At 33.8% G+C, this 14,645-nt stretch overlaps 1 protein-coding gene and 1 long non-coding RNA gene across 5 annotated transcripts in view; both read left to right on the top strand.

The window, feature by feature from the left end:
• LOC306638667 overlaps nt 1-14,645 on the top strand; it is a 356,225-nt gene that overhangs the window by 251,996 nt on the left and 89,584 nt on the right. The gene's annotated exons all lie outside the window — the stretch shown is intronic.
• GAS2 (growth arrest specific 2) overlaps nt 1-14,645 on the top strand; it is a 156,045-nt gene that overhangs the window by 54,809 nt on the left and 86,591 nt on the right. For all 4 annotated transcript variants that reach the window (XM_079101872.1, XM_079101874.1, XM_079101873.1 and 1 more), the window contains exons 5-6: nt 2,870-2,933; nt 8,788-8,929. In XM_079101872.1, coding sequence (XP_078957998.1) covers nt 2,870-2,933; nt 8,788-8,929 — 206 coding nt within the window. The remainder of the gene's footprint in view (nt 1-2,869; nt 2,934-8,787; nt 8,930-14,645) is intronic.

The following is a 14,645-nucleotide window of genomic DNA, read 5'->3' as shown; positions in this document are numbered from 1 at the left end:
GTCAACTGTTAGGCATGATATACATACCCATACTGCTTAAAAACTATTGAATTTTAATTTCACAACAATGTTCTATGAGTGCTTACTTTTACTGTTCAATATACATTTGCATAAATTCTTGCCATTTCTAAAGCTGGTAGGTAAAATTACCTTATTTCAGTTTGTGCATTGTCTCAACCACTGTTACTACCATGTAATTATCATCATCCTTGATATTATGAGATATAATAGTAACTAAAGAATTACTCAGTTCTAGTCAATGTGCCAAATTGTGCACCTCTAGATTATTTTATTCATTGCTTACCAGTCAGCAGTCATTGTATTTTGGGGTCATGATAAGCCAGGCATGGTATGTCCAATATTTGAAAAGTCATTAACATGTGAAGCAATATCATAGGTATTTTTTGAAACAATTTTATTAATTTATTAAATATAATATTTCCAAGAAAAGTTGAACACAAAATATGTTTTTGTCAGCATTTTCCTTAAAAATCATATAGGGGAAGCTATTTGTGTCAAATTTTATAGGTTGGTTTTATTAAAATGAAAAAATGAAGAATCTTGCAGTTACTTTTCAGTTTGCCAAATTGATTTTCTAATAAGGCCATGTAGAGTTAATATTTTAGGAGGCAAAATCTGTTTAATTTGACAGATGAGGAAACAAAGAGATACACAATAGTGATGTATCCTTCATGACAAGTTATCTTTCTTATGTGGCCCATATTATTGTTTTTCTTCAGAATAAGTTTTATTTTTCATAAAATATACCTATTTACACACCAATACTTATATAGTCCTCATAATATGTGTAATGTAGTTAAAGTATCATTATAGCTATTTTGAATATTACTTCCTACAGCTGGTTATTGATTACACATTGACACCATTTAGTTAATTCACTAATAATGTCCATAATTTGACACTGTCTCCATCAAGAAATGCATGAAATTGTACCTAAAGCTCCTGGGGCTTTAGCCACCTGCTTCACACAGCTTTCACTGCAGATGAGGGTATCAGCAGAGTATTTCAAGGCTTCTGTTTCTTATTTTTTATAGAGTTCTTCCTCTCACTCAGAACTTGTTTGTTATTCTATGTCATGGACGTGTTTTTGTTTTTTGTTTCTTTTTTTTTTTTTTAAACTACAAATCTAAAGAAATTGATAATCAATACAAGAATATTGATTTTTATTTGCTTACTTTTGTTTTTATGATGTTTGTTATTATTCTGTGCTTGGAACTGATATTTATGTGATATTACAGTCCCACTGTTACTTTGCACTGAAGGTGATTTAATGTACAAAACTTTATGAAGTTGTTATTCTAGCCAGAGTCATCTGGCATATTTGAAATGAGAGGTACTAAATATTTTTATATGGAGGATTAAAAAAAAAATACTTTTTTAGTCGTTAATGGACCTTTATTGTATTTATTTATTTATATGCAGTGCTGAGGTTCAAACCCAGGTTGTCACACATGCCAGGCAAGCACTCTACCACTGAACCAAACCCCAGCCCCATGAAGGATCATTAATTAGAAGTAATTCAAGACTTCCCTTAATAGAGTTTTGTGATAATTCCCCAGCGACAAATTAAAACTTAAATTTTGTCATCAATAATGGAAATATTCCCTAATTCCTAATCTCCATAATCAATTCTTTTAAAATGACACTGCTGATGGAATTAGGATAATCCATATGTCTGTTTAAAACTGACTGGAATTACATACTTTTATAATTAAACAAAAGTATTATTTTCTATTTATACACATTTCTAGCAAATTCCATCATGGTATCAGTGGACCAAACATTACTGCTGCCATAATCTGTAAGGAGAAGGAATTAAGAATGTTTACATAAAGTAAAAATTATAAAAATTACAAAATTACAAAATTTTGTGTTTAAGAATTAAAACCATATTGCTTTTTAAAGTTTATTAATAGGCAAATATCTTATTTTCTTAGAACACTAATTGTAAAACTTTGTGAAGACCATTTTCAAAGCAAAATTTTTCCAATATTTGTTTTCCTTTTATTTAAAATGACAAATAGTGGTTTAAAAATACCATGATCGTGCTTTTAAAAACTGTTGTATAAGAAGTACATGCTCTTGTTAGTTTCAGTGAATGCAAGTATGATTTGTCAATATAATGAAATATAGTCAAAGCTATCAGTAGACTTATCAAGTAATTAAATTATATTAGAATAGAAATACAAATTCAGAGAAATCTTCCAATTTGATTATTTATTAAACATAGGTAGCTGATACACATTTATGAAATTGATTTACATACGAAATACATTCAGTTCAAAGTGTCTCTTTAAAACATTATTTAATAATCATAGTTAATTAAAAGAAGACACCAAATTTCAGGGTCTTACTTGACATTTTTTTTTTTTTGGAAGTTAATAAAGGACTGTAATTTACAATTTTTATCTTTATTTGTTGCATTATTTTTTCTAGACTCACTGGTGAAGGGTAGACCCTGGATATTAAAAAGGATGGTCTTTACTTTCTAGTCTTGTGTGTGCTGTGCGTTTTTAAATATCAAAATCACAGCTATATATGTATCTAATATTGACTTACTAATATTAACTCATTGAAAAAAATATGTTCACAATGAGAATTACTTAGTGTGAGATTTCCTGAGACTAACAGTTTTTGGGGGGCGAAGGTAGGTAGGGTCTTGAAAACTACTTTAATAGAGTTATGTGTACTGTGAAGTGATGGAGCTTGTGAGTGTCAAAATGAATATTGGCTCATTTACTGGTATCAAGAGGGACTGGGGAGGGCAGTGGCTATCAGCAAGTCTGTTCCCTATGGAGCGACTTTACAATCCCTTCTATTGTAAATGTGTCTACTTCTTGTCTTCTAGTCCTGCACAAGCAACCCAGAGAAGTGTGTCTCTGTTTGCTAGAGCTTGGCCGGATTGCAGCCAGGTAGGTCAAACCACTGCTACTGTGTTGAGATATAGATCAACTCCGCTATGGACAGAGGTTGCTGTGGACATCTTGAGAGCAGTTGTTCAAACTAAAAACAAACCACCAATGTTCTTAACATCACAATCTTGTCATCAAAGATGCTATGTCTAAGCATTTGCTAATGTCCTTGAATCAAATACATTTTCCCTTTAAAACTTATTTAAGGTGGTATGGAGGAGGATCTAGTACATTGACGTTCCATATGGCAAGTGACTCTTCTTAGAAGAAAGGCTACTGCTTTCTCTTGTTTTCTACTCCTTTCTACCATTGCGTGTTGTTTCCTTCTTAATAATTGCAACAACTATTTCTTGTTCATTTTCCTCTAATCCCACATTCAACCCCTTTCTTCCCTCAACTATTTTCGTTTCCACTTTTGAGTGGGGGAAATAATTCTTTTTAAACTCTTCTCTCTCTTTTTTTTGAAGGGTGAGGTGGAGACTGGGACACTTCACCATAGAACTACATCCTTAGCCTTTTTTTTATTTTATTTTGAGATAAGGTCTTAATAATTTGTTGAGGCTGGTCTTGAATTTGCAATCCTTCTGCCTCAGCCTCCCATGTTGCTGGGATTAAGGTTTGCACCATCATGCCCAGTTTTCTCTCTTTTTATTAGAAAAAGACTAATAGGATATCATTCATATATAGAGATATCTCTGTAAACATTTTTCTTCTAAGGGAAGAAAAAAATTAACTGTAGCCATCATAGCAAATAAGCAGAGGCAGGGACCTAAGCCGACTTGTTTTGGTTTCATGTTTTTCCATTCATTATCTTGCAAACCATTAGACAGTGTCTTTGAGAGTCTTATGAAACTCAAAGAATGAGAAATGAAGATTTAAATATTCAAAGAGGCCTTGATGCAAAATAAAAAGTCAGAATTACTTAAAAGATGTTTTCTGATCCAAATCTGGATGGACTGTTGGGATTAGGATTTTATGAACCATTAAAATACAGTGAGAGATAGCCCTGAATGTACATTTTCAAACGAAGAATTTACGTAAGATATCAAGGAAAAGAAAATACAACATGTGTAAATCAGTTAATTATAACATGGCTAGAAAACTTGCTGTTAATCAATAGATCATTTTTGATCCAGTAAGAAATTAACCTGTAGTCAGAAGTAATCTCAAGTTCTTTAAATCATCATAGTCAATATTATTTTAAAGAAGTGTGCTTCAGGTATGACTTTTATTTTACCATAATCGTTTATTAAAGATTTAATAATTTGTTAAATATTCTTTAACACTTTTAAATTCAAACTACATATTACTGAGTCTCACTCAATATGGAGTTAAAAAATCCATTTGAGTCAGGGTTTTGCTAATGGGTTTCCCTACTCTCCACCACAGCCTTCCCTGATAGTTGTGCAAAGACCTCCAGGGAGATGCCCTAGTCCTTTGTCAACTTAAGCATGCAGTACTCAGCTGTGTTCAAGCTTGGGTGCATGGTTGTTTTTAAGACCTTGTCCCCTTGAGTGCTGCCATGTCCTTGAGTTCTGCGAAGAAGCAGGGCCAAGGCAGTGCTACGCCTGCAACCTTGACAAGTGCACTCCACCAAGAGGCTGGGGCGTCTGGTCTGCAGGAAAAATAGCCCTGGATCTAAGGCTTACTCAGGACTCAGAAGCTATCCCCTCAGAAAGGGGAAGCTAAAAATACATAGGCATGAAATAAAATCACAACAAATGAGCATTTACCACCAAAATGCTCCAGTAAATGAAGCATGAATAGTCCAGATGTCCTTCTTAACAGCATATTGTCTGCTTTAGTTGTACCATTAAAATACTCTGGTACCAGATTCCATTTTTGTTCCTTTTTTGCTTCTGAAAGGTGTAAGATAAACAGATAAACAGCTCTATTTCTAGAATCAGCTGGGACTTGTCATTGTCTCCCATTTACTTTGTAGTTATTTGCCTATTTTTAGGACTTTATAATTATGCTTTTTATTACATGGACCCTCTAATAGGAATGAACATTTTTAATTGTGTCCAAGTCTTCACAGAAGATGTGCTACCCTCTGAGGAAATGCCACTGGAAATCACCTTTTCTCCTGCTGAGTCTGGCATCAATTGTCCTTTACCGTTGGATGTTAAATACATTAGAATCTTGGTTAATGAATGGAAGGCATTGTCAGTTGTCAATTTCATGATGAAGTACCATGTGAAGGATTCCCTCTGATCAGAAATACATTAATATTGTCATTCTGGGTTATTCCATGTTTGACCACATTTCATGACCATATGAGGTGTAAAATCAGTGATAATTATAAAATATATAGTACAAAAAAATTACGAATGTCACAGTGGAGCTAAATAAAGGTTAAGATAATTCATACATTATTGCATTTAATTAATAATTTTTGCTTTCTTTTCTTCTTCACCTACTTGAGTGGTGTGAAGGATTGCACATTTTTCAGTGAAAAAGAATATAAGCTAATATATCACTCATGTTATTGTTTTTGTTACTGTGTGCAGCATGATGTTGAATAACTGAACACCAGCTGAATAGATCAAGCATTTAGGTTTAAATGTCTATTAATCTTTCTCTGTTATACATTTGAAGATTTTTAAATAAAGTTTCAATTTAATTAATTTAATTTAATCTGTGCTTTACAAACAGTAACCCAATAAGCCAAATCTCACTACCTTACCCTTGTATTGAAGAATAGTAGTTGAAGGAACAAAAGGAAAACCATTCCTCCAATCTAATTTTACTCTTATATTATGCCCTAGATATTTCCTTATCTATATATATTTGTTCAAATATTCTCCATCCTTTCTTCACTAATGTACAGAGAAACACAGTAATATATGAATTAAAACAGATTTAGTAATTTGGAGAGAGCTCTCAAGGACCACAATGTTAGCTTTCCCACCATGCAGGTGAGTTTTGTCCTCAACAGATTTGCATGCAGCCTTGGGAGTCATATTTTTCCTCACTGGTAGATAATGCTTTCTTATGCTTGACTCCAAACATTTACTTCTCTAAATTTCAAAAATATCATCTTAAAAGCATCAATGTCACTTCAGAATTGATTCCCAGAATGTTTCTGAATCTATGCCACTTTCTTCCATCTGGGGACACTTACTGAGACTCCTTTGATGGCTTTGGGCTTTTCTCCATTCCCAGATGAGGGAATGAGACCACTTGTTTTTGTTCCCATGGGTAAAACTTCCCTTTACTTTCAACTAAATTGAGCTATCATTACTGGAGAGTGAAATCTCTGTGCTAGTATTTCAGACAGATGTCAATTTCTGAACACAGAATATGTTTTGGTCTTGTAAAAAGTAAAAGATTCAGCAGAAGTAAGTCAATAAAACCTCAAAGATATTTTTAATGAAAGTTCTTTGGACATTAATTGTTGGAAAAAAGAAAAAAGTTACTATGAATTCAACATTGTGCCAGACTGCACAAATAAGATTATCTCTTTGGTTTGGTGCCATAATGAGTAATTGACATTATAGTAGAAACTTCTTATGATTTTAATTTTGAGTAGTTCTTTGATTTGGAACATAATTTATGGTTACTCAAAAGAAAATTCTGTGTGAATATTTTCTTTAATCTTCTATTTCAATTCCTGGACTAATGAAAAGAAATATTACTTAAAAGACAATATTCTTGTATCAGGATTATTAAGTGACTCATTTAAAGCTCTTGAACTGACTGCTAAGAATATCATGTACTTTCACATGATGGGAATTTTTTTCCAAGTCTAAGTCTATCCTTAAGTTGCTTTAAAATATAAGTTGAATGGAGCAAAATTGTCTTGCAAGAATCTAAAACTATCTGTTACATGCCTTAAAAAGAGGGAATTTCTTTCATTTGTCTATAAATTTTGTCTCTCTAAATCTACTAAAATAGACTCCAGATGTCTTTTGTTTGAAAACTATAGTCTACTAAATAGTTTGAGTAAATTTCCTAGTTCAGGGCTCAGTTTGGGGACTCAGTTATTTCAATTAGATCAAACTGAAAAGTTGTGGCAAGTGCCAGAAAAATGAGAAATCCATTCCTATATTCTCATCATAAAATCATGAATCATAGACCCTTTCCCTATCATCTTCTTGTTTTTTTTCAAAATGAGACAAAAATAAGTATTTGTCTTTTAAGAATTCACCCCACTGTTTTATCACTGAGTTCTTCAGGTCTGAGATTTGGTGTCAGCAGATTCACCTTCCCGCTGTTCAGTTTGATCCTTATTCAGTTTGAGAACAACAGCAACCCCCTTCTAAAGCTCTAAAATCTTGTAGTTGGAAAAGAATAGAGAATACTATAAATTTGTGAAAACCTTATAGGCAAAATAGGAACCCGAATTGGTATAAAGTTAATCATGGAAATAAAAATGAAGCAGCCTTTTGTAAAACATTAAAAGAAGGCCTATTTGATGACTAAGTTGGCTTGCAGGTGCAAACCCTGAACCCCAAGGGAATTCCAAGATTTACAGCCTGCTGACATCTCCAGACAGACAGGAAGCCAATGAATTGCATTTAAGTGTGCGTTTCAGGACTGCCTGACTGTACCTTAGGCAGCTTGAAGTATTCAAAAGCCAATATAAGCAGAGATTTGGGGCTTAGTGTTGATTTTGTATGTTCAATGGCATAGCTAATTTTCAGCATTTCCAGATAAAGAAAAATCTCCAGGGTGAGATTTTCCATGTGTGACTTTTTTACCAATTTTATTCGACTCTATTCTACTTTGTTTGTATTGGACATGGAGTTGAGCCTGTTGTTACTCTAATAGTGGATTTATTATCATTTCACTTTGTTAAAAAAGGTAAAAACTTATGCAACCTGTTCCTGGAAGGTGGCATGTGTCTGCCTACAACTACAAATTAAATCATATTTTCCAGTTGATCTAATTTATACTTTCAAATATAACATTTTCACTTATGATTGACTTTTAGTTGGCTGTGATTTTTTGTATAAGACTCACTACCAAGTTCAAGTTAGTCTCTTAAGAACATTCACTATAACCCAAATTTATAGCTTGATAAAATTAAGAATCCATAGAAGTCTAGAGAGATTAAAATTGGTTTGCCTGCAAAGGTTCATCTGACCAGTCAATAGTAAAGCTGAGTTTATTATAACTTTATCTGCCAAGTTCCCATCCTGAGATATTTCTGATATTCTACAATTCTAAGCAAATTTCTTGAAGAAAGTCTGTAGTAAATTCATTTGTAAAGCATAATAATAGTAATACCACTTTCCATCTTAATAACATCTCAATTTGAGTCTGTTAATATCTTATTTTGTGGTATATTATTTTAAAAATACTGAAATACTGAAGACTCTGGCAGTAGAACCTCAGTGCTTCAGTTTCTCAGTTGTCAGCCAATTAATTTATCAACAGTAATCTCAGAGGTTATGCCATGTGTCAGACACTATACTGGGCAAATGTTATTTTGAGGTATTGCTGATTTCAAACCTCACTGATTTTATCTCCATCTACCAAATGTGTGTTCAAAATAGGAGTTTCATCACAGCACTAGTGCTGTTAATGCTGGTAAATGTAAAATCTAGATGAAATTTCCCACAGTTATTCATGTTGTCTCACCAACATATTGCATGGAAGATTTGTTATCATTTTTAGTATGTCTTCATGTGTGTTCATATATGTGCATGTACACATACAAAGCAGGTACACGTTTCTCTCCCTGCTTCTGAAGGAGGCTAATTAGAGAACTTACCATTTCAATACCAGTTAAAGTTAACTTTGTTTTTAAAAGGCAGCAGTTTACTATGGCATTTATAATCAAATGTAATATATGGAAATTATATCACTAGAAGTTATGCATATATAATGATCTGGTATTTTTTAAAAGGTATGGCGTGGAACCTCCTGGTTTGATAAAATTGGAGAAAGAAATTGAACAAGAAGAAACACTTTCTGCCCCTTCTCCTTCACCTTCTCCTTCATCAAAATCTTCTGGGAAAAAGAGTACAGGAAATTTACTGGATGATGCAGTAAGTAAATTGATCAGACTTCTTACCAAGTTAGTTTTTTTTTTTAACTACTCAACATATTTTGTATGATCTCATATCAGTCTGACTTTACCTTATTTCATTGTCCTTGAATTCATATAAACCCTTATAAAAAAGTCTATTGTCCTACAATTCATTTTGAAATTCAAAACTGAGCCAGTCATATAAAATAAAGTGCTATTTAATTCTGTTGAGTAGCATCTAAAATTCTAGGAAAATAACTCCTTGAAAATGAAAACACTTAAGCCTCATTGTTATTGGTTCATGATTCCTCTTTTCACAGATAAGGAAGCCCAAGGCACAAAAGCTTGAGGATTGTTAAAGAAGGGAAAGCAAATGTATAATAGAGAAGATAACTGTACTTTATTGACTGCCTGCTATTGGCCAGAGTCTATCATTGTTTTTTCAAGAGCTCTCCTATCTGAAAAGCAGGTTTCTTAGTAAGGAAATGGAAACTTGGAAGCTTTATGCAACCTGCTGAGAGGAGGAGAGGAGCTTAGAATCTAAAACAATTTTATCTAACTCTCTAAGGTCTCTACTAAGCAGTCCTTGAGTCACAGATTTTGGCAGTTAGGAAATATTTTAGTATTACCCTCATCATCACAGTAAACAGTTTGTAGGTATAACAGCAAACAGAATGGATTATAACTCTCAAGCTACTCCTGTTGTCTACTAAGTAGTTCTTGGTTATGATAATCTGTGTGATTATGTTTATGCATATGCCCCCATTCACATATATTTTGAGTGCAAATGTAAGAATATTAATGAAAGAAATTATGAGTAACTTGTATGATGTTCATATAAAATTTCATTAGGAGCTGTAATTGCTTGGGAATTTTATCGAAGTGGCAATGCTAGAGAGATTAGACTTAAGTGGGTCTCACATGCATAGGAAGAATTCCTAGAAACTAGCACCAACTATGATGTCACCTGTACAGAATAGGCAGGACTGCAAAGTACTGTTGGTCCCTGGCTGGTAATTTCTTTCTCTAGAGACTGAGATGGGAAAATGACTGATGGACACTATAGGAAGTAGGAAAAGAGAATTCTCTGTGTTTTGCTTCTCTCCATGTGGCACCCTATAGTACAGATTTAGATAGGCAGAAACACAACAATTAGTCTCAACCTTCAGTATCTCTCATTTCTGTAAAGGGCAGCAAACTTAAACTTAGCCCTTCGAGGTTTTAGCCAATACCATTTTACTTTCATTTATTTTGGCTACTTGATCCACTGAAGACATAAAGAATAATTTGGGCATGTTAGTTCAGTGCTACACTTAAGAATTTCAAAACCCTTTCAAGGATCAGGCACATGCCTTACTCTTCATAGGATTTCAATTTTTTTTTTACAAGGGAATTGAGAAACATTGTATTAATAGTAAATAATGATGTGTTGTTTATATTTTGACAAGAATTACTTTCTGTCTGTCAATTTTACTTTTTGGTTTAGAATTATTGTAGGATATTATGTTCCTTCAGTCCTTCTCTTACAAATGTGTCTCAGAGCTAAAACACCTGCTCTTAATTCTTGCCCTCTCAGTTATGACCTACAGTCATATTCTTTAATGAATAATAGGGTTCCAGGTCACCAAAGATTTCTGGTGAATGTCACCATATGAATCCCAAGGAATTAATTACTGAATCAAATGACATTTTCAATGTTCATGTGATGCTCGTTCTGACATTTGGTGCCGTTGATCACTTGGTTCTTGAAATTCTTCTCTACAAATGTTCCTGCAACCAGAATGAACCAACTAAATGCAACTCAGAAACTGTTAAAATTATGTAAGTGTTCCCCATAAGATCCATGTTAAAGCCCGAATTGATTCATATGCCACCTATTCCCTCCATAGTCCAGCCCAAAGGGTGTTTCCCATTTTGCCCTCTAGAGCAGGTCCTGTATTTTGAAGCAGCCATTGTTGCTTCTGCACTCTTCTTCCTCCTCCTCTTTTAAATCTGCTTTTAAATACTTTTTAATCTTTTAAAATTCACATTGTGTTGCCTTCTATATAAATCTTTTCTTGATATTTCTCATCCCAGGCAAAAATGGCAAATCACTCCTTATTGACTGAATTATTTGTATATATTTAATGAGGAATTGACCTAGTGGGGAATTCATATCCATTCCTCTCAAGGTGCAGTCCTAGTTTGCAAAGACAAGGACTATATTTTAATCTGTATCTTTCCAGTACTATATTCGTTGGATACATTATCCATGTATGCAGTTAAATTATTAAAAAACTTCTCCTTTATTCTCTTTATCTGGTGTTTCCATGTGCTCTGGAAACACGTGAACTTTTCTGTTCTTTTGTAGCTCTGCAGAAGGAGAAGACACTGTCACTTGAAGCCATTTATGTGAACTAGGGAGAAGTAGCTAGAATGGTTCCCTTTCCTCCCTAACTTATATCTAGCCATCCTTTTTCCTTGAGAAAGGGAGAAAAAGGAAGAAGACCAGAAGGTGGTGAAACAACTAGGAAACGGATTTGGGAGAAGGTTTACCAGTATTCCACTTTTGAAAAAAATAAACTGCATCTGGTCCCCCTATTCCAAATACCGCTCTTTTCACTGGAAACAGTGGAAGACATTTGGAAGGGTTTTAAACCCTCCTTAATGTTTACCAGAGTTTGAGAATTTAACAATTGGTTTAATTAAGGTGTTTTAATTGAATGTAATAAATGTGCAAAGCAGATATTTCTATACTATTGCCATCTAGAATACAGTGTTCTGAAACTATTTAAACTAGCAATTTTTTTTTAAGCATCATTTGATACATAGTCAAGCACCACTACCATCACATACCCCATGGGGGAAAGAATTCCATGGCTCTGTTAGTTTGAGAAATAAAACTTACAGTAGTCTACACCTCGACTTTGGAAATGCACTTTAGCATATTAGAAACTCTGGTGAGTTCCAAAGTAAGGTCTTGTTTAACCTGGAACTTTCCAAATTCATTTGAACACCAAATCTCTTACAGTCTCCTTTATTCTACATTAGGAAAAACTGCACTGAATTATTTTCATTCTGTTTAAAGTATAGTTTTTCACTGAAGTGTTTTATTTCAGGGATAGTGAAGCAGAGAGAAAAGTAATTTGAACTTCAATAATGGTTTAAATCAGAGTTTCATATGTTTAATATAAAAAGGAAATAGCTCCTATGACAGTTGCTTCACCCCATGTGAGGCATATACAGCAGCTGAGGGTTGAAACTGATGCGCCCCAACATGTGTTTTAGAATAAGGATATAAAATAGAGATTGCTTGCAAAGTTCCTGTGTTTAGTTAGTATATAGACTTTTTGTATTCTGGCAAAGTTATTAAGTACAACCACAAGAAAGAAAAGAAGGATAATGGAGTGAAGGAAGAGGAGGGTAAAGAAATAGAGAAGGAAAGGGAAAGAGAGGAAGAAAAAGAAGACCTGTGTTAAGATTATTCCAGACAATGGTTTCAGTAATAACTGCCAATTTTGAAACCTTCAATGATTCCTCACATTTTCTTTCTCAATTCTTAGGGGAATAGTGGGGAAAAAATAGGTGACCTTTTAGGGGGATAATGTAGCCCACCTTCTTTAATCAGAATATCATGAAAGAAGCACAGTGGAGCCCATGAAGATTAATTTATTCTCCAGATGTCCTGATAGAGTGATTCAGCCGTGATAGAATGGCGGGGTCAGCTTTAGTTCTCTTCTTTGCATTCCCTCATGTTGAGCTAGTTTCCACACAATGAGTTGAATACAGTTCTAAGAAACCATTCTTGCTTTCTTCCTCTTCTCCATCAACTTCCTCAGTCTGGGGATGAGAGATAGTATAATTCTGAGTAATCAGCCTCCTCTTGAAATCTCATTTCAGCAGAAAACTGGCTGGGTTCCTAACCAAAAACAGAACACCTGCCAGACTGACTTATCCCAAGGTAATGTAAGAAGCAAAGATGTCATCAGTCACTGTTTACTTAACAATCTATTTCCACTGTCCACAGCTTGGCCTGTCTCTTCCATTTCTGCCCCCACCTCTTATACCAGTACAAAAAAGACCTTGATTTAAAAAATCAAGTCCATTTTCAGAGTGAGGAAGGCATTAGAGAAGGGCAAGCCACTTGAGAAAACGTTCCTTATGCTTTACTTCATTTGACACCAGCAGTTTCTCTGTTTTGTCTAAGAATACTGCAAGATGGAATGCTTCCCATACAAACTTGTGATTGTCATTTCTTAGCAGAGGAACTGTTTGAATACCAGTTTATTGTTTGCTTAGTGAATTGCAAGCAGAACTGTGTTTATCATGATGCCTCTAAAGTTCAGACCTCAGGCCCTGGCTTTTTTGATGCTGTCTGGTTTTCTTTTTGATGACCAAGTCCGAAACTTCCTTCCCTTCTTCCCTCCCTCCTTTTGTTCATCCAGGCTTTTCTCATGAAAGCCCTTATTGTAGTGATAAGGAAAACTGTGCCACTTCTAATTATGGTATATATGATATACATGTATATCATATATATTTAGTAAACACACATGGAAAGAGATAAGTGTAAGAGAAACACTGAAAATAGCACACATAGACACATTCACTGGTCCTATGACCACCCCCCGACCCCAAATCAGAGTATTGTTCTACATTACTGCATGGAAATGACATTAGCATAACCAAACTTTCATATTTTTTGCTTTAGGATCACCATTCCATTCAAGGATATCCTTTAAATAATTTTTTCTTGGGACAGAATTGTGTTAATACTGGTATGACTGGATGAGTTGTCTATGTGCCAAGCATAGCATGGTGGGAAAAATTCAGAACTCAAAGTGACAGGCCTGATCACTAGCTTAATGTTAAGCACTTCCTTCATTTTTAAAATGAAAGTCATCTCTAAGGTCCTTTGAATCCAGTTTTACTTTGTTCTAATAACTTCCCTTTCCATCCTATATAGATCTATGTTCCTATTCATCTGTTCATTTATGTATTCAATATGCAATTATCAAACATTATTTTTACACCATTAATGCATTGTGCTTTATTCCAAGGATTTAACAAAATGTAACAAAATACTATCTTAATGCTTAAGGAACTCAATCTAGCAAGAACATATTAGATTTATTCAGGACATAAGATATAATACATGATGATTTTTTAAAAAATTACTCAGAAAAACTTACTTTGGGAAAATTAGGGATGGCAGAATGTATGAATGAAAATGTGTATCCTGAAGTTGATACCCTTGTTTTTCACTAAAAAATAAAATAAAATAAAAAATAGTGTTGTTTCTCATTATATCTTGAGACACAATTATGTAGATCTTAGGATAAATTTTATTTTAGAAACCCTCCACTTTTATGGTTTTCCCTCTATTATCTTTTGTGTTTATAATTTCTGGAAACTTCTAACAAAATTAAGCAGTTCATTTATACCAACATGCAAGTGAATTCGCGTATGACTGCTCTGCACTTTTTGCTTGGTATAAGACTGATCGGAGTCAGACATATTTTTATTTGAAGGAATTGAATTTCTTTAATGACAAAGAATTGAATGTCTTTCATGATAAAATTCTAGGTACCATGATTTTTGTTTAACTAATTATATTACTATCATAGAAAATGATAGCAGCTAACATCTGAAGAATGATTATGAGAAAAATATGGATGAAATTCTGATATTGAAACATATGAGCTAACTTGCTTACTCTGGATTGTCTATGAAGACTCTATTTACCTCTGTCATTTAAA

The sequence above is a fragment of the Sciurus vulgaris genome (assembly GCF_902686455.1).
Source record: "Sciurus vulgaris genome assembly, chromosome: 11".
Lineage (NCBI taxonomy): Eukaryota > Metazoa > Chordata > Mammalia > Rodentia > Sciuridae > Sciurus > Sciurus vulgaris.
This window is presented reverse-complemented; position numbering and strand designations above follow the sequence as displayed.